The sequence below is a fragment of the Prenolepis imparis genome, unplaced genomic scaffold (genome assembly GCF_030444845.1).
Source record: "Prenolepis imparis isolate NDT839.2.m4 unplaced genomic scaffold, iyPreImpa1.0 SCAF_1, whole genome shotgun sequence".
NCBI lineage: Eukaryota > Metazoa > Arthropoda > Insecta > Hymenoptera > Formicidae > Prenolepis > Prenolepis imparis.
In genome coordinates, this window is record NW_028141159.1 from 5,299,678 (window position 1) to 5,319,789 (window position 20,112).

Consider the following 20,112-nt stretch of genomic DNA (forward strand, 5'->3'; position numbering starts at 1 on the left):
GCTACGAATATAATGTACAATGCGAATCGAGACAGTCAAGCATCGCGGAAAAGATGCAACAATACTTGCGAGAATGCACTTAACATGCTTTTTTTAGAAAAGGATGTTATAATACTCCCAATTCGAAATAAACAATTTCTTACTCACCGATACGTGCAGTAGCGGAGTTGTAGTACACAGCATACACGTTGATCTGAAAACAAAATATTCAAATTATGTAGTATATACATGTGTATGTGTGTGTGTGGGTGTGTGGACACCCTGTTTTGAAAGTCTGGAAACGGTCGAATATCTTAACGCAATTTAGAAAAAAATGTTTTTAGGTATTTTGCATACCTCACCGTTGCCTCGCTGTTGCCCGAGGCCTCCCTGGGCCTCCTCCTCCTCTCTTGGTCCATGGTAGCACTCACGACACTCGCGAAAATACGAATAATTACGATCGCCCGACACTTTACACGGCACTCCCGACGCGTGAATCGCACGCGTATTTCGCGTACATTGTGCAATGAGAAAAAACGACGCGAGAACTATCAACGTCCGTTCGACACTCGAGAAACTCGCAGTCAAACTCGCGCGCAGCTTATCAGCAATGCTACCTGTAACAAATAAAATAAGACAAAATATTATTATTTTAATTTGTATAACATAAAATTATTTTAAAATTTAAATATCAAATTTTCGCTTTATTAATATTTTTTTAAATCAGCTGATTAAAGCGTTAATTTGCTAATTAATTTTTAAAATAATATATTACAAAAATTAAAATAATAATATGTTTTAAATAATATGTTATAATATTTTTGACAGTTATCAGCTGATTTTTGTCAAAAAATATTAATCAAGAATAAGGTATTATAACATTTACAACATATTACTATTTTATATTTTTTATAACATATTATTTTAAATTTTAATTAGCAAATTAACGTTTTATTAATATTTTCTGACAAAAATCAGTTGATTATAACGTTAATTAATTTTTAAAATAAGAATATGTTATAAAATTTAGAATAATTATATATTTTGAATAATATGTCATAATTTTTTTTAGAAAGTGACTTTCAAAGAAATCAGACATTTTTTTCTAATTCAATAACACATCTTTGAAAAATTAAACAATTAAATATACATGATTACTTTTTTTATTATTGTAAAGATTTTCAATTTTTTCATATATTTTTTTACATATTTTTCTTAATGATTCGTTAACTACTTTTTTTATCTGAATAGAATATAACGATGTTTAATTCGATCTTTAATTAATTTCTTTATTCTTTTTTAATAATCTCGTTATCTCTCGACGGACTTTTTTAATTCTTAAATGTATAAATAGACTTTATATTTCACGGAAAGCACGTGTTTGTTATTTTGTATGTGACGCGACATTTACGCACATACGAACATCGCAGAGCGCGAGTTCCGATCGCTTTCTCAGTAGTACGAGTCAGCGACGCGACGCGACTCACTGCTCACGCGTCTCGCGCGAACGTGATTTACTACTTGTTAAGGCTCGGCGTAAAGCGCGACATAACTACTTGCCGGCGTGGCAAATTTAATTAGCAAATGGACCCTTTAACAGCTGATTTCTGTCAAAAAATATTAATAAAGTGTTAGTTTGTTAGTTAAATTTTAAAATAAAAATATGTTATAAAAATTAAAATAATAATATGTTTTAAGTAATATTTTATAATGCCTCATCTGCGATTAATACTCTTTGACAGAAATCAGCTGATAACTGTCCAAAAAATTTAATCGCGTTTAAGCAATTATAACATATTATTTAAAACATATTATTATTTTATAATTTTTATTACATATTACTATTTTAAAACTTAATTAACAAATTAACGTTTTAATTAGTTGATTTCTGTCAAAAATTATTTAATAAAGCGTTAATTTCCTAATTAAATTTTAAAATAATAATATGTTATAAAAATTAAAATAATAATATGTTTTAAATAATATGTTATAATTCTTTAAACTCGATTAAAATTTTTAACAGTTATCACATTTCTGTCAAAAAATATTATTCGAGTTTAAAGTATTATAACATATTATTTATAGCATTATAATTTTAATTTTTATAACATATTTTTATTTTAAAATTTAATTTAACAAATTAACGCTTTATTAATATTTTTGTCATACATCAGCTGATTAAAACGTTAATTTGCTAATTAATTTTTAAAATAAGAATATGTTATAAAAATTTAAATAATAATATGTTTTAAATAATATGTTATAATTCCTTAAACTCGATTAATATTTTTTGACAGTTATCAGCTGATTTTTGTTTAAAATAGTAATATGTTGTAAATATATTGTTATAATGTCTTATCCGCGATTAATATTTTTGACAATTATCAGAGCTGATTTTTGTCAAAAAATATTAATCGCGGATAAGATATTATAACATATTATTTAAAACATATGTTGCTATTTTAATATTTTCAACATATGATATATATACCCCCATTACCGATATAGAAATATTATAAAATAAACAATTTCTCACTCACCGATACTTTACACGGCACTCCCGACACGACGCGTGAATCGCACTGTGTATCCCAATGCTACCTGTAACAAATAAAATACATACATATATATTAGAATAATCTTATTATTTCGCATTACAACATACACAATATAAATATGTAAGCTAGAATTAACAATAGAATTAACAATAGATATATCCACGGATCGTAATACATTCGCGCGCGCAAAAACAGATTAAGTTGGGTTATGTTGGCAAGAGATTTTGCATCGAATTTTTCGCGAAATATGCGTTTCGAACAATTAGGACTACATATTAACGTTGAAATTATGATATGCGATTGATAAATATTACAATACAAAGGTTAGAAATCGTTTCTAACGATTATGCTTACTAATTAATCACAGCGGGACGCAACTCCAACTGCCTGATACTCGCGGCGTTTCGGTAATGGCCGAGGCTACAAACATCGGCAACTTCATTCTAATAGCGCGCGCGCGATACTATATGTATACATGACTTATAATATTAATAATTAATTAAAACTCGAAGGAGATTCGTTCGAAAAGATATAACTTTAGAAAAAAAAATATTAATCGAGAATAAGGTATTATAACATATTATTTACAACATATTACTATTTTATAACTTTTACTATATTATTATTTTAAAATTTAATTAGCAAATTATAACATACACAATATAAATATAAATATATAAGCTAGAATATTTAATTAGCAAATTTTCGCTTTATTAATATTTTTTGATAAAAATCAGCTGATTAAAGCGTTAATTTGCTAATTAAATTTTAAAATAATATGTTATAAAAATTAAAATAATGTTTTAAATAATATGTTATAATACTTTAAACACGATTAATATTTTTGACAGTTATCAGCTGATTTCTGTCAAAAAATATTAATTGAGAATAAGGTATTATAACATATTATTTATAACATATAACTATTTTAATTTTTTACCATATTATTATTTTAAAATTTAATTAGCAAATTAACGCTTTAATCAGCTGATTTCTGTGAAAAAATATTAATCGAGCGGCTGTGATCGCGAAGGTTAACAGTTTTGACAGTTGTTCAAAATAAAATTAAATAAAATTAAATAAAATCTTTGAATAAAATAGCGCGCGCTTGTGCTGTTGTCTAGTAAAACAAAAAATGTAAGTTAAAAGAGACGTAGATTGTCACAGATTAGTTTGTTTCGTTTAGAATGTATTTTGTAAAATATATATACGAACCTATTTTATAAGCTTTTAAATATTGATTCTTTTGATTGCAGCTGTGAAAACCTTCGTCGGCGAGACGTTGGAATTGACGGGGGTGCTTCGGCAAGAGATGGGCATGTATCTCTGCATAGCCAGTAACAATGTGCCGCCGACGGTCAGCAAGCGTTATTCTGTCGATGTTCACTGTAAGTATCATATCGCGCTGCGGCCGTTAATTAGCCGTCGTTCCGTCGTCGTTGCGTTGCATACATTAGCAGGTCAGAGTGCTCAAACATTCTGGCTATCTTCTGCTCTCGAAATTGCCAAACAGCGTTTGCGTCATCATTCATGAATTCTAAAAAAAAAAAATAAAAAGAAAGATGAAAAAAATAATTTTGGAAAAAACGTAAAACGTTATTTCTAAAAAATAAATTGTTAAAATTATGGATGGTAATTATAATGAAATGCTATTTGAATGAAAATTTAGATTTTGATGCTAAAAGGATATAATCATGTTAGAGGATTAAACTTCTCTAAATCCGTCCCTGTACGACACTGCATAATTACTCGTGTATAACCGCCCTTCATAAGTTCACGTGTGACAGGATAGATGGATAAAGATGAGCGCGTTAATTAATTATTTAATGAAACAGGATAAACATATAATAATTACAATGCTATTGAAACAATGTGTAATTAAATTTACTTTATCGAAAATCTGCTATAACATATTTTTCTCATTTCTAAGCAAAAATTTCAAGGCTTACAAATTGCAAAATCAAAATTTTTTAATTACTTTGGAATATTTACACAAATATTTTTAAATTTCAAATTATATAGTTTGATTCTGATGAATTTATTTCATGACGTAAATAATTTCTGTATAATTAATATAATTATAAATTTAAAAGCAGTGTATGTGTGTCAGTTTTATCTCGGTCGTATAAGCGTTCTTGCCGATATAAATGTATATTTTAATTATTAGGGTCAGAATCTTGTCGATTATTAATGCTTCTTCAATATCGGCGCTAAACCATAATATAGGCGCTGTGGTTAAGGGTATACCGATAGGCTTGAAATAGGAAATGAGGTTGAGTTGAACTTTGAAACATTTTTCAATACCTACGTTACACGGCAGAATTTTTATTCAAAAACTTTTCACCAAAAACCACCGTGCCCGACATTGTCGACACCAACAAAAATTATCGTGCAATATATTAATATACATTATCTATTATAATTATCTATATATTAATTTTCTTGATTATCTTGATTAATCGATATTGTAATTTAGAAAGCTTTTATTTTTATTTGTATAAGTTTGTTTGTTTTGTGCTATATTATATCACAAATTTTTATACATTCTTTCAAACATTAAATAGTATAATTATAAAAATATTTGTTTCCATTTTTTTACAGTTTTAAATAGTTCAAATAGTTTCAAATTTTTATTATTAGAAAAGCCACGTGGAAAGTATGTCAATAGCATTCTTTTGGGAAAACAATCGAATTACCGGAAATACACGCATACATTCGCAATGTTACACCGCGCGTATCGGAAGAATAAAAAATCACCGTGCAATTTGGCTAACGGCATTCGCAAATGAAAACTTTATCAACCCCCCGAAGTCCGTTCGCGTAGGGTGTTTTTTCTCGCGCGCAAAACTTCCGGCCGCGCGCTGTTGCAAAATTAACCAGCGGGCTTGACGATTTATCCACGTCGTCGCGGGGCGTGTAAATATTTGAGCGCAAAGGGTTTCGCATTAATTCGCTCTGCTTACGAAATGTAATATTAACCCACTGGTAGGGTCGTGACGCACGGGCGCAAAATGCGGCAAAACCAGTTAATTCTTGAATGAGTAGCACGTGGTCTCCTTCGGGATTTAAAATGCATCTCTTTCATTTTACTTTTTTTTATTCCACTTATTTTATTTTCTGTCCAATTTCATTTTGCTCGCTTATAAATAATGTAAGCTTCTTTTATACGATACTATATATAAATTTGGCTTTTTAATAATCAAACAGTTAACAGTTTGGAAAGTAATGGAATAAGAAATCTTGCATTAAAAAATACAAAGATTGATATGAAAAAATAAAAACACGAAAATAATGCAAAGAATATCTAAAAAAAAAAATTATATTCGATATTTCAGCTGAAATATTAGTGACATACAACATTAAATTTCTCTATTGCAATATTGTTCGAAATTTAAGAATGATGGAGTAACGTGCTATTTTACATCGATCAATAATATATCTGACGCTATACCTCTGTATTGTTAATTGCGGCAATTTAATGTGGCAATTGTTTCAGTTCAACCTACTATTAAAGTGACGAGTCAATTGGTGGCTGCGCCGATTAATAGCGACGTCGTGGTGCAATGTTACGTCGAAGCGTCACCGCACGCTATGAATACTTGGTACAAAGAAGGAGGTAAGAAACTACAGATTGTTTCATGATCTATATTTTTTTGTACAAAGTATCTTGCAAACATTAATCCAATTTAAAAAAAAAAATTTTTTTTTATTAACCTGAGATTTTATTAACCTGAGAAGAATATCTAAAAAAAAATTATATTCGATATTTCAGCTGAAATATTAGTGACATACAACATTAAATTTCTCTAGTGCATTTAATAAAAGAAATATTTTCTCACATATAGAAACTTTAGAGTACAAATATCTTTGGATGGCTGAAAAAAAGCTTTTCTCGAGAATTAAATTGATAAAAAAATTTGTTAAAATTTGATTCTATACTAATTGAACACTTTGTAGTTTGTGTTATGTCATATTATACCAACAAATTTGCATTCTTGATTAACCATAGAATTGCTGCAATCAATTTCTAAAGCGTTAACTTCGACGTACCATAATAATATTGATTGCAAGTCAGAATTGTGTCAGATTGAAAATCTGCATTTCACGCCATTTACTACTATAGTTTTATCACAGAAAAATTTTTACTCGCCAGGTGCCTGCGTTAATCAAATATGTAAATTTGTGAATTGCTGGTAAACGCGCGGTGTTGCTTCGAAAAAAGCTCCGTAAATCTGACGTGAAATCCAATGCATTCAAAAATGTCTGATTAACGATGACATTTTCTCACGGGTATAATGATTTTAAAACATTAATTTCTTCCACATAATAAACGATAGTTAAATATTACAAAAATATATATGAGAATAATTGTCTCAAATGTCACAAAAATTTTATCATACATGTTGCTTCGATTGAGAAACCATAAAAAGATTATTAGCACGTTATATATTTGTGCTGCAGTTATTGACTAGAGTGTGAGTATTAACATTTTTTTTTCTTCTTTATTTATAATTCTTAATTTTTTTATCAAAGTATTTACTCATTTCTGAAATAATATATGTATATTTTATATATATAATACATGTTTATATACATACATGTATTATGTATATACGTATGTATATTTAATGTTAAGTATGTTATGTGTATATATGTATTTAATATTAAGAACTTACATCACAAAATGTTTTTAATATTAAATTAAAAATATTACGTCCGAATATTGAAGTAAAACAGACAGTTTGCAATGTATAATTTAAACATTTAATAAATCAGCCGTATATACTGCCGCGTAAAAAACTGTATCAATTGCTTTAGAGAGTTAAAGGAAATATTCATTATTAAATACATTTTAAATAAACAATATTTTATTGAACCGTTATCAATCAACCTATATTGCACGGTCATATTTCTGATCGTTTTTATGCAAGAAATCAAATTCCGTGGAAAATGTTTCTGCAAGTGGAAGAGCCAAGCAATTAAAAGTAGCGCAATATTTCCGTTCGCTTTCTATTTAGGCGAGAAACTGCTGCCCAGTGACAAATACACAATGTCGGAGTACGCGCTGAGCGATTACTCCTGGCAAATGAATCTTACTGTCAATTCCCTGGAAAAACGGGACTTCGGCGGGTACGTGTGCTCGTCCGTCAACGCTCTCGGCAAGGCCGATGGTTCAGTACGATTGCAAGGTACGGAGAATTCCGATATAATCGCAAAAAAATATATTTCCTCAGCTCTCGTTTCCAACATTCTGCTTTTAATACAAGATGAGTGATGCATCCTGCGATGCATCCGACAATAATACTTTGCCTTATGTTGTATATACTATCATTTTGTATATATACATATATAACATTAAATTGATAACAGACAAAACTTTTTTAATTTTTTTAATTAATAACTTAATTATTCTTATCGATAAATCCTAGAAATTTAAATCGACTTCTGAATATTTGTGCCTCACTTAAATAACTTTGAACATTATTATTACGCAATATAACACTGCACTCATTTCGCGGATATTTTGCTTTTTTATTGCTTTAGAGCTGCAGTTCGCGAAGACGACGCCGACGACGCTTATGAAGAACATAGATAAGTCGCGTAAAAAGATATTGTCGAAGGGCAAGAAAAAGAGCAACAATAGTAACGGCAGACGGGGACACGCAGGTGGTTTCGACGACAACGATTTCGTCGGCAGCGAAGATGATTTCGGTACCACGCAGATCATGGTCGGTAGCACCCTTCAGGAGGGCCAGAGGACGGATAGGCCTTTTGCCGTGCCTTCCCCGCCGCCCTGGGTCATCCATTTGAACGCCGCGAATTTCAGGCATCCCTCGGTGTCCGCGATTCTACTTCTGCTTCTTTTGCCAACTACTCTATAAGATGACATCGGTGTGAAAGGGGACAAAGGATTATGATAGATCGGCGATTATGAAGATCCACGATTCGGAATTTCGAGAATCGATAAATTTAGAAGACTGTGATTTTTTAGTGCATCACAGATAAAAAAAATAACATTTATCGAGTTGCGAAACTTTTGTGTGTTGCACGTTGAAGACTGGGTGAGTTTTATATTAAGATCTTTTATGCGCATATTTCTAATTATTATGAATTTCTAAAATATTTTTTCATTAGAGTTTTGTTGATCGAAACATTTTATTATCACATATACCTGTCTAATTTTCAACATATCTGCTAAAATAAATCAAATATTATATACTCGGTAATAAATAGAAAATATATTGTTATATATTTTTATCAAATATAATTATATAATCTTTTTACAATTTATATTAAGATATCCATATATTTTTATTCTATTATAGATCAAAAAGCAATCTTGAGATATTTAATGCTGCAGACATAGCTGCATTGTACAGAAAACGATTATCTCCACTGTTAATTATGAACAAAATTTTCTCTTAAAGCTTGTCAGATATTTAAAGGAAGTAATTATTATAGAAGAATCTCTGAATATTATAGACTCTTCTTCTTTAATCAATATTTAATGTACTTTACGTTTTTTGCGATGTCAAAATGCTTTCTCGGATTACGCGCTCCGCTCTAAGTATCGATCGCGAAATCTAATACCTTCGGAAAGTAGAAAACCAATCTCTTTAAGAGAAGAAGAGCCTGGTTCCGACGGAATCTGACATCGACTGGCTGGTTGTTATCTTCATTACCTCCTATCATCTATATAAATGCTCTGCTAGCTTTTATCTTTTAATCATAATTTTAAGGTAAACATTATAAATTTGCTTTTGTGCGCCTTTGTTCCAGAAATCTGATATCTTTGTAAAAGATTGCAGCTTACAAAACACTTTGATCAAGATTCGCTAAATATATCGAAAAAAAAAAAACACAAAAAATGTTATTTTTTTTATAAAGGAAAATAACTTCAATCAGGTCGATATTACATTTATAATTACTTGTTCATCAAGAGAATTAATATCTCGCGATATAATCGGACACCATTTGCGTACAAAGTTATTATGAATATAAAATGAAGATTAATGAATGAACTTAGAAAAGCAAACAAAGGGGTCAGTTAGGAACCCCTCGTGGATCTTCATTAGTCGTCTAAAAGTAACGCAAAGGGACGCGCCGTGCGTGCAGGACAATCCTATCTAGGCAGGTCAGTCCCTCTGGCGATGATTGTAAATATGGACGAGAGTAAATTCGAATAGAGAGAATGTACAGAAGAGAGAGAAAATGACTCTTTTCCCGAATCATTTAAATGGTCCTCGTAAAGGTGCTTTTAAAAAGAAAATATTTTACAAATTAATCAACTTGATATATTAATCTTTTTTTCAATTATAATTATGATAAATAAGCAATTATACGAAAATATATTAAAGTTTAACAAACCCAAAGAGAGAGAACTTAATCGTTTTAAGTTTCAATTTTTATTTTATGTAATTTTAATATTTTAAATTCTATTAATTGACGAAATCGCATTCTAGCTTTTTTCAAAAGTATTTCCATAGCATTGTTCGAGGGTTTGAGGCTCGTGATGGGAATAGAGTCAAGAGGATAGAGCGGAGGGTGCAAATCCACGCTGAAAAAAGAAAAAGAAATAGGTCTTCCCCTTCGATATATCAAGGACTTTTAGATACGATCAGATGTAGTCACTGCGACGCGACTATAGGCATAATATATATAAACCGAGCTGATCTTACACTCACAATACTTCATTAGTGAAGGTCAGATAGAAAAGAAGAGAAAATGAGACATAAAAAGAGAGAGAATGAGAAAAAGATTTTGTTTCTCTCATTTGTGTCTATGCAATTTTTGCTAGAAAGAGACGGATCTCTTTTCTGAGATTCTTCCTCTCTCTCTCTCTCTCTTTTTTTCTCTTTATTCTTCAGGCTACACACATACATCATCAATGCTCGGTCTATATAACTATATCTGGGTATATGCGACCAAAAAGACAATGACGAAACTTTCGACAGTGTTTGTGTAAATATACGCGACGCAGTGTGGTATTTGGCCGACACATGTGAGTTAGAGAGACGCTCTCTATTTCTCTTGTTTAAATGTAACCGGCGATTAATCGGACTGTAGGTAAAATACGATCAAGCAAGTTCGTGCATCGCGCTCTTTCAAGTCGACTTAGCGAACATGAAAAAAGAAGACAACGTCGAGATGCGAATATATGTGGAGAACTGCGAGATGAGTTCTCCGTCCCGACATTCACATATCGCAAAAGTTCGTGATTAAATTGACTTATAAATTGGCATAGTCGAAAGTTTTATCTTTCTTCAAAAATGTATTATTTGAAAGTTTGATGCTCGGGATAGAAATAAAGTTTAACATGTGCTGTGTAAAAAGCTAAATATACGAATGAAAAAATCAGTAGATATATAAGTCGAAAAATGATATATTTTGTTCTTTTTTTTTTTTTGAAAATGTTATTTTTGTAAAGGAGAATTTTATTTTCAATTATAAATTATTTGATGAAAAATATTGCACAAAAGTTATCGAGAAACCTACACGATGCACGAACTTTTTGATTCGACCTAACAGTTCTTGCAAATCAATGTTCATATTCTTGTCGCTTAGAGTTAAAAACATACGGGTTGTTGTAATTGACAAGTACTCCAGGATATAAATTGTTCCTTTTACATTATCAACAAAAGAAAATATAACTGAGACGAGTGTTAATTATGGAATTAAAAATAAATTTTCAAATCTTCTGAAATTTTGCTATATGAACATTAACAATGTCATTAGCATGGAAAAGGAAGCCTGAGCTATATTTTCAATCAATATCAAGTAAATTTTACTTGATTTTCTTCACATTTCATCAATTCTTTATATTTTATATCCAGATATATATTGCAAAGTTCGTGAGCTTTTCTAATCGAACTGCTCGAAATACGATAATGCGAGCTAATTAATTTACTTGAAATAATCTGTGAAATCTTCTGTAAATTATTATATATATTACTTCTTTTTTTAGCAGTAATAGTAATTGTAATCTATCTAGTTTGTGTAGTTATTGTTGCTGCTAAAAATGTTTGAATGCATCTTGATATAAAATATAGAGAATCGATAAAGTACAAATAAAAAGATGAGACTCATTTGAGAGTTGCTCAGGCTCCTAATTCCTATTTCGTTAGCGATCGTTTTGCAGTCCCATTTTGCCGTCTTCCACGATACTTTTTTATTTTTCATCTGTCGCGATCACGATACGGTTAAATGTGCGCTTGACTATCGCAAATTGACGCGGCTTAATTCGGTCGGTGCACTTTTACGGTTAGATGAGCCGACGTATACTGTAATTCGTATGCAGGGAACGGAGAGCACGACAATAAATACGGTATAGTGAAGTCTCGTCAGATCGAACATTCATTCGGCTTAAAAACTCGCTAGAAAAGGTCCGGTTTTTCCCCTCCCGGGGGAAATTATTTCTTTTAAAAAATATCCTGCTGTGAAGTTTTTCACAGAACTTGCAGATTATTAATTTAATTACCTTTAACGAGAAAAATGGCATTTTATTATTATAGTTATTCATTAAATAATTGCGATTTATGTGATTTATAGAGATTTAAATGAACTGATATAATTGGAATATGTGAATATTGTATTAGATAATGAGTATAAAATGCATTGTTTTATTTCATTCGTTTACCTTAATGCCTTATATATATAACATATATGTATATATATTCCAACATATTTCACATAAATTAGCGATTATGATGGTGATTTGCAAAAATCCGGCGAGTTTTTAAGCACATTACAGACTGCTTGGCGCACTCCACATAACATATACAGGATATATAAAAAATTGCTCATCTTTTCAGATTATAGTTACAAAGTGTTTGCGAAGATAAAAAAATTTTATTAAACTATATTTCACATAAATTAAAGAAAATATAATATATTTTATATTATCTATCTTTACCTTTTAAATTTTAATTCGTCAGAGCATTCTTAAATATGGCATTGAAACAAACTTTTTTTAAATTTACTGTTTAATATGTGTAATCGAGGAAAAGCGCGCAGTTTTTTTTATATATTCTATATATGTGCAATTATATACATAATGTACATTTCATATATATAATATACAGAATCTTATTAGGAAAAATCCATTGAATATCCTTTTATCGTAAGATATGCTACTGCAAAAACGCAGAGTTTATCAGCGTTAAGTATAAAAAAAATACATATACGCAGCAACGAGACATATGAATCATATAGCACCACGTTTAATGTATGTACATACGCTCGTATATTATATACTAATGAATACATGTAAGTGTAAATAACACAGAAAGTGTGTGTGTGTGTGTGTGTGTATGTGCGAACTTTCGGATTTTTTCGAGCGTTTAGGACTCGTTCGATTCGATGTATCCTCAAATGAGGGTAGATTTTGTAATAATGTGACATAGAAGGCGGATTCGCGATTGTAACATAATGAACATGGAAGATAAGTACTGCCTATACGCACGATACGTACAGTTATACATATATACATATACATATATGTATATATATCTTTTTTTTTCTCTAATATGTATATCTCATTTATATATATCTCTCTATACAATATTTTCTCATTTCGTTTAATCCAACTAAATATAATTACGCGCGCAAAGCAAAGTTATATTATTTTTTAATAATAAAGTAAAAGTTGCAATGCGTGTATAAAAATTATTATTGCAATACATGCATAAAAATATATGAATCAATCATGTAATGCATAAAGACGCAGTATTTAAATTTTTAACAGAAAGCGCGAACCAAAAATTGAATTTTCTACAAGAATCTTTCGGGCAAAATACCTGCGCTTCCATTAGACTCGTACATCTCTACATTCATCACATTGCACATCTCGCGCGAGACTGATCTTCACCACCACCACTGACTCACTGACCGCGACTGCAAGACTGCGGTGTCGCCACCTGACGGCGAAACCAAACTTCACAGCCAAGAATGAACCGGACCCGGCAAATACACCTCTCTCTTTCTATCCTTTCCATTAGACGCGTGTGTCCCATATGTCCACCACGCTGCACATCTCTCGCGACACTGATCCCCACCACCGACCACAAGACTGTGCAGCGGTGTCGCCAACTGACGACGAAACCTAACTTCACAGCCAAGAATAAACCGGACCCGACGAAAACATCTCTCTCTTTCTATCCTTTCCATTAGATTAGCGCATCCCATACATCCATCACGTTGCGCATCTCGCGCGAGACTGACTCTCGTGCGAGATATTGCGATTGCGAGACTGATGAGAGATGAGATCAGTCTCGCGCGAGCCGTGCGTGGACGTAGGAGACACGTGAGTCTAATGAAAGCGCAGGTATTTTAATTAACAGATTTTTGTAAAAAATTCTATTTTTTTGTTCGCATTTTCTGTTAAAGATTTATAAATACTGAATTTTTATGCATTACATAATTAATTAATATATTTGTATGCATGCATTGCAATAACAATTTTTATGCATTGCAAATTTTAAGATTTTATTATCAAAGAATAATATATTACTTCGCTTAGCGCGTAATTATATAGTTAGATTAACTGAAATGAGAAGAATATACATATATAAAGAGAAAGAGAAAAATATAAATGTAGAGAGAAATATAAATATAGAGAGAAATATATATATATATATATAGAGAAAAAAAAATATATATATATATACATATATTACATAAGATATATATTAGATTACACATATAAATATTATATATATTATATATATCTCATATAAATGTGAATCTGGTTCATTCGTTAGAATTCAGACAATGAAAATTCAAGTGGATGTTTTTATCGAACTATTAAACTTTCGGGACACATCAACAGCTTTTATTTCATCACAAAAGTAAAAATCGGCAATTATAGAAAAATCTCTTACTTTTATACAAATTTATTTATATAAATTAATAATTCATTTATTAATATAAATTTTCGATTCAACTTTTAATTTTCATGGAAAATATATGAGAATCTGATAAAATAAAAATTTATTCAAATTTGTATTATATAATCTCGGGTGATTTCACAGTTTTCGAATAATAAAGCACCTGAAATAAAAATTGTTTTACATTTGCTATTTTTGAAAATATAAAATATGTGAAATAAAATCGAGAATTGCTCCCTTTGAATTTTGTGATTAAATCAAATTTTACTTATAGCTTATAAAACATTTTTTGGAACATTATATTTATTAAATTTTCTCATATTTGCTATAATTTATATTCATAGTTCATTATATGTATATGCTTTCTTTTTTTCATTCCTATGGCTTCTTTTATATCAGATTCTCATATATTTCCTATGAAAATTCGATTAAAAATTCGAATTCCTATTAAAAGTCGAATATAACCAGTAAGCGACAAAAAGTTGCTGACGCTGTATAAATCACTGCCTATTCCATATACATCACGGCAATCTAATTGCTAATTTTTAATGAATACAGGGACAGAGTAATAAAGTTGCGATCTAAAACTACAAATATGCGAAATCTTGAATAAAAACATACCAAGTATATATCTCTACATTAATTCATTAAATATATTTTTTTGCGAAAAAATAAATCACGATTGCAAGTTTTTTGTCCTAATAAATGGTATTTATGTAGCACTTTGAATCCGATATTTTAACATTTTCCATTGAATCTTAATTATCTTAATTCGTAATATAATATTGACAAAATTTCATTTAGGTATTTTTAATATATTAAACAGCTTTAATCGTTCTTATAATAATATCGAAGTTTAAAATTGAAACTTATCTATTTTATTTCAAAAATTTAAACTTTTTATTAAGAAATCTATATTAATGAAAATTTAATCAGATTATGCATCTTTTTTCCTATTCTATATATAAAGATATAAATTTATATAAGTGATCCAAAATAGCATAGCTCATGTAAACGATAAAAGATTAAAAAATTTATAAGAGAACCGAAAGCCGATTTGATTAGAGTCCACTGGTATAATCCGCCTCTGATTTCTGACGAACGAAATGTTAATGGTGTGTTGATTGAACGGGAAATCTATGCACATGTTGAAAAGTGTTTTAAGAAAGCTTATTTTCGCGAGAAATCGACAATTTCTAAGTGAATAGTTATTTCAGTATCTATGCAATTTAATTCACGATTTAATCGTCGACTGTGACAGCGCAATACGAAATTATAGTAACAATTCCGACACATGCCCGAAGTTTGAATTACAAGTTTGAAGGTGTCCGAACTTTGGTCCGAGTTGTGTAATTGAATATGTCATGCGAAAATAATGCGATATCTATAAGAGAAAACATGCAATTGTTTGTACAATTGTTTGTTGTATAGAAATCAAAATTTAGCCACATATTAATATGACACAAAAAGAGTATCTCGTAAAGTATATAAATATTAAATATATGTGAAATATATATAAATTATACGTATTATATATGAAGAATATTGCTTACGATGAATTCTAAAACTGATTAAGTTAAACCCCACAACACATTGAATGTGTTTCCGATATTTTTAACTTTTCGTTACTTTGTAGAGTACATAATTAATATATATAGAAAAAAATATTCTTAAAAGAATATCCGATTTTTATTTCTCCGTTTAGTCTTTTAAATTTTCCCCCTTTAAATTTAACGACTGAAAAGTGACATTTTTGTAACTTGTAATTCAATATTGATATATAATTGTACGTTTATAATTATTATTGTATGCTGTGGTCATCTCTGTGAAATTCGAGACATCATGTAATTTTTCATCAACAAATTCTTTTAAAAATTGAGGAGAAAGCTATAATAAAGCATCTTCCTATAATATTATGTTCAATATAACAAAGAAAAGTTTAATGCAATTAGTTCTGAGCAATGAGATTATACACAGCAATAATAGCAAATAACTTGTGTCTGCATCGTCATCCAATGAACGTAATGCCGTTTATCTTTTGTAAATTAAAACTGTGAATACTTGCCTTCGACGGAATAAAAAATAATGGGAGTAATAATTAGTATACCGTTCGAAATGAGATATATCGCGACTATTCATAGAACGAATTACGATAGGGAATGAGCATGATGTACGATACTATTAACCTCAGACAATAAAATGTTATTATCGATGTTACCCTATTATCTGTATGTTTCTGTATCTTATACAACGTGGAAATGAGCTTAACGTCAACAATTGAACAAGTATTAATTATATCGATGGACAAACTTTTTCGAATAATAATTGTATAAGTAGCACAGAGGAGCTTACACAAAAAAGGAATTTATAATTTTTTCATTTTTTTACGTAAAAAGTTATTCTATATTTTCATTTTGCTTAGTCACATTTGTTACACGTCGACGTTTAACGGCTTTCATTCGTTCCAAGTTCTCATTCTTCTCCTTCTCAAGAATTTCCTTCAATTTTCCAAGATGATTCTGATAATTGTCCGCGTTTGCCGTGGTATTCAGCTCCATTCGCTCGATATTAGGCACGAGTTTATGTGCGCCGCTTAACATTTGCTTAAATATCCCAACTTGATTCGGCGTGAGCATGGATACTGCAACACCCGGTTTGCCAGCTCGCCCAGTTCTACCGGCTCTATGTATATAGCCTTTGATGTGCTTCGGGAGATCGTAAGATATAACCAGTTGCACATCCGGAATGTCCAAACCTCTAGCCAGCGCGTCTGAACTTATTAATCTAATCGAATAATCGAGATTAATCAAATTGTTGAAACTAAATTATTCTTTCTTTACTTCCGCAAAAAGATACAATTTATTATATATGTATTTTCTTAATAAAGAAAATTAGCATTAAAACATAATCTCAAAATGGAAAAAATTATGCTCTATAAAATTAGAATTATTTTACCTTGAGACAAAATATAAAACTTACACATGTATTTCTGCGCTTGCGAATTTGCCGAGGACACTTTCGCGTTGCTTCGACGCGAGTTGGGCGGATAATTCTCCGACTGCGACATTCCTTTCCGACAAGAGTGATTGCATCAAAAGCGCGAGTCTGTGCGCGGTATGTCCGGAATTTGTGAAAACGAGAGTCTTGGAAATGGTATCGTGCCTCGTCAACAGCTGATACAGGGCAACTGGTTTATATTCGGCGATGCATTCCACCGCGAGTTCTGTCAGTTCTCTCGGACTCGTGTAACGTCCGACGAAATCACCCGCGATCTTGTCCAAATTTACATCCGTATCTTTGTCAGTCACAACAGTCGTGAACAGTATAGGCTGAAAAAGGCCTAACCGGTTCAACTTCTCAGGATCTTGCGACAAGGTTGCGCTAAATAATAGTTTTTGAGCTGGTATGACTTTGCTGTTAAAAAATTAATAAATTAATATAAGTGATTCGTGTATAAAATAATCGTCATATTGTGTCTTTAAAAAATCTTGAAAGAAATTGCTTCTATAGTAGAAAATATAATATTCAAATATATCTTTAAAATTATTCTATACTGAAAAATTAACCTGGAATGTATATTTCCAAGCGTTAAAATAGGAGCGCGAGAATGAGGTTCAGGTAAATATTGTATCCATTCCGCTGCGCGATCAGCTTCATCGATAACGAGGAATCTTAGAGAATCAAAGGAAAATCCAGGTGTCTTTAATATATGATCCACTAAACGACCAGGCGTTGCGATTATAATATCCACCATGGATAAATATTTTCCCCTTTCAGCTGTAATATAAATATTTTTATATTAAGTTTTTATATTAATATAAAATAAATATAGTAATTTTTTATTATAAACACACTAAAAATAAAAACATACTTTTCTTAATTATACTACTTTGCTCTTGTTCGAACGAAAATGCACCTGAAAGCAGGCCCATCTTTAAATTTGTGTGAGATGTATAAGTGATCATTACTTTATAAACTTGTGCAGCCAATTCTTGTACTGGTAGAACAATTAGACAACGTATCTTCGGTACCAATCGTGTTTGCAATTCCTGCACAATAGGCAATACATAGGCTAGGGTTTTGCCTGTAATAAAATTTAATGCAAAAAAATTATATTAAAAACAAAAGTACATTTTATCTTTTCAATTAATAAGGTCATAATTATGCAAAATTATTATTATTATTTATTGTTGATATTTACCACTGCCTGTAGGAGCAGATACACAAGTATCTCTCAGCCACCGTCCTAATTTCCTATCCATGTTACACTTGTGCAACCATTTTATTATACTGGATTGAACTGGAAATAATTTATTAATATCATTAGCCCTTAAGACTTCTATCAATTTAGCATCCAAAATTGAATTGAATTCTTCCACATTAGGTCCACTATTTAAATCAGCAGATATAACTTCTGGATGTGCCAGCCAGTCTGGCAATACTCTTTTAACTTCACGCTGCTTCTTTTTAGATTTTGCACCTAACACTACAAAATTATTCTGTAAAGATATTTCTTTCTTTATAGTACTTGCAGTATCTTCTTTGTTATCTTCTTTTTCATTTGCTAGATTTTTATCCTTTTCTTGTAATTCTTCATTTTCTTGTACTGTAGCATGTGCACTCTCAGTATCTTTCTTCTTTTTTTTCTTTTTTGTTGATGTTTTGGCAATTTCTGTGGTTTGTTCATTGATTTTTTCATTGCTCTCACTTTTGACTTCAATATGTGAATCATTAGTTTCATCTGTATCGAGCAGAGATTTCTTTCTCTTTTTCTGTTTATTTAAATTGTTTTGATCCACATCTGGTATGAATTTATCATTTGCTGCAGCTCTTTGTTGTTTGCGCTCTTCTATTCTTTTTAACAATTCAGCTAAATTTGTTTTATTTTCAACTTCCTCCTTGCTTTCACCCTCATACCTATATAAAATACATATATATTGTATTAAATAAAAGTTAATAAATAATTTGTAGACAAGGTTGTCATTGTTTAATAAGCATTATGTTTTACCTACCTATTCATAACAAATAAACTCATTTTCCATTTAAATTTGATTTATCTATCGATAACAGTTAATTATACTTATATATATTTAATATCCCTGAAATAAATGTTTTCACTGATGAACAACAATAATGAATTAATTATATTGTGCAAAAAACTACAAATAAACAAATTCTCTCTAATCTAATACACAACTACACGTGGTTACACATGACTTTATTAGGTTAACCCACGTCGTATTACGCTGCCATCATATTTTTACGTTAAATCGAGACACTTTCTGACACTACTACTTTACTCTATCGATAAATTAGTACAAACAAATCTTATGTAACTGCGCTGGTGTATGATGGCAGCACAATACAATATATGCATTGCATAAACATATATAATTTAATTTTTGTTGCTATATATATATATATATATATGTATAATTAGTCTTTAGTCTTTAGGTTGCAATAATAGATAAAATGCAATTTATCTAATTCAAGTAATTGAAGAATAATTAATTATAGTTAATTTTTTTCAATATTCCGTTTGTTAAAAATCTTGTTAAATAAAAAATCAGGTAGAAAAAGAGCTAATTGTGTCGTATTATATCTAATATATTTTTAAATCTAATATATAAAGTTATACATAAATCTTAAAAGTGTTTCAACTGCGAGATAGTTGAATTTTCCATTTAGTC

General features: G+C 30.2%; 2 protein-coding genes across 2 annotated transcripts in view; one reads left to right on the forward strand and one right to left on the reverse strand.

The window, feature by feature from the left end:
• Dip-lambda (Dpr-interacting protein lambda) overlaps positions 1-13,340 on the forward strand; it is a 155,918-nt gene extending 142,578 nt beyond the window's left edge. The window contains exons 8-11 of the mRNA XM_083050786.1: positions 3,794-3,925; positions 6,034-6,153; positions 7,556-7,726; positions 8,082-13,340. Coding sequence (XP_082906912.1) covers positions 3,794-3,925; positions 6,034-6,153; positions 7,556-7,726; positions 8,082-8,419 — 761 coding nt within the window. The 3' untranslated portion in view covers positions 8,420-13,340. The remainder of the gene's footprint in view (positions 1-3,793; positions 3,926-6,033; positions 6,154-7,555; positions 7,727-8,081) is intronic.
• A 3,328-nt stretch (positions 13,341-16,668) lies between these two features.
• Positions 16,669-19,667, reverse strand: Dbp73d (putative ATP-dependent RNA helicase Dbp73D). Its single transcript, XM_083050738.1, has 6 exons — positions 19,435-19,667; positions 18,624-19,339; positions 18,294-18,506; positions 17,989-18,199; positions 17,402-17,836; positions 16,669-17,206 (listed from the first exon to the last, which is right to left on the reverse strand). Exons 1-6 carry the CDS (start codon positions 19,455-19,457, stop codon positions 16,819-16,821), a joined length of 1,986 nt encoding a protein of 661 aa, XP_082906864.1. The 5' UTR covers positions 19,458-19,667; the 3' UTR covers positions 16,669-16,818.
• Positions 19,668-20,112: the final 445 nt, after the last annotated feature.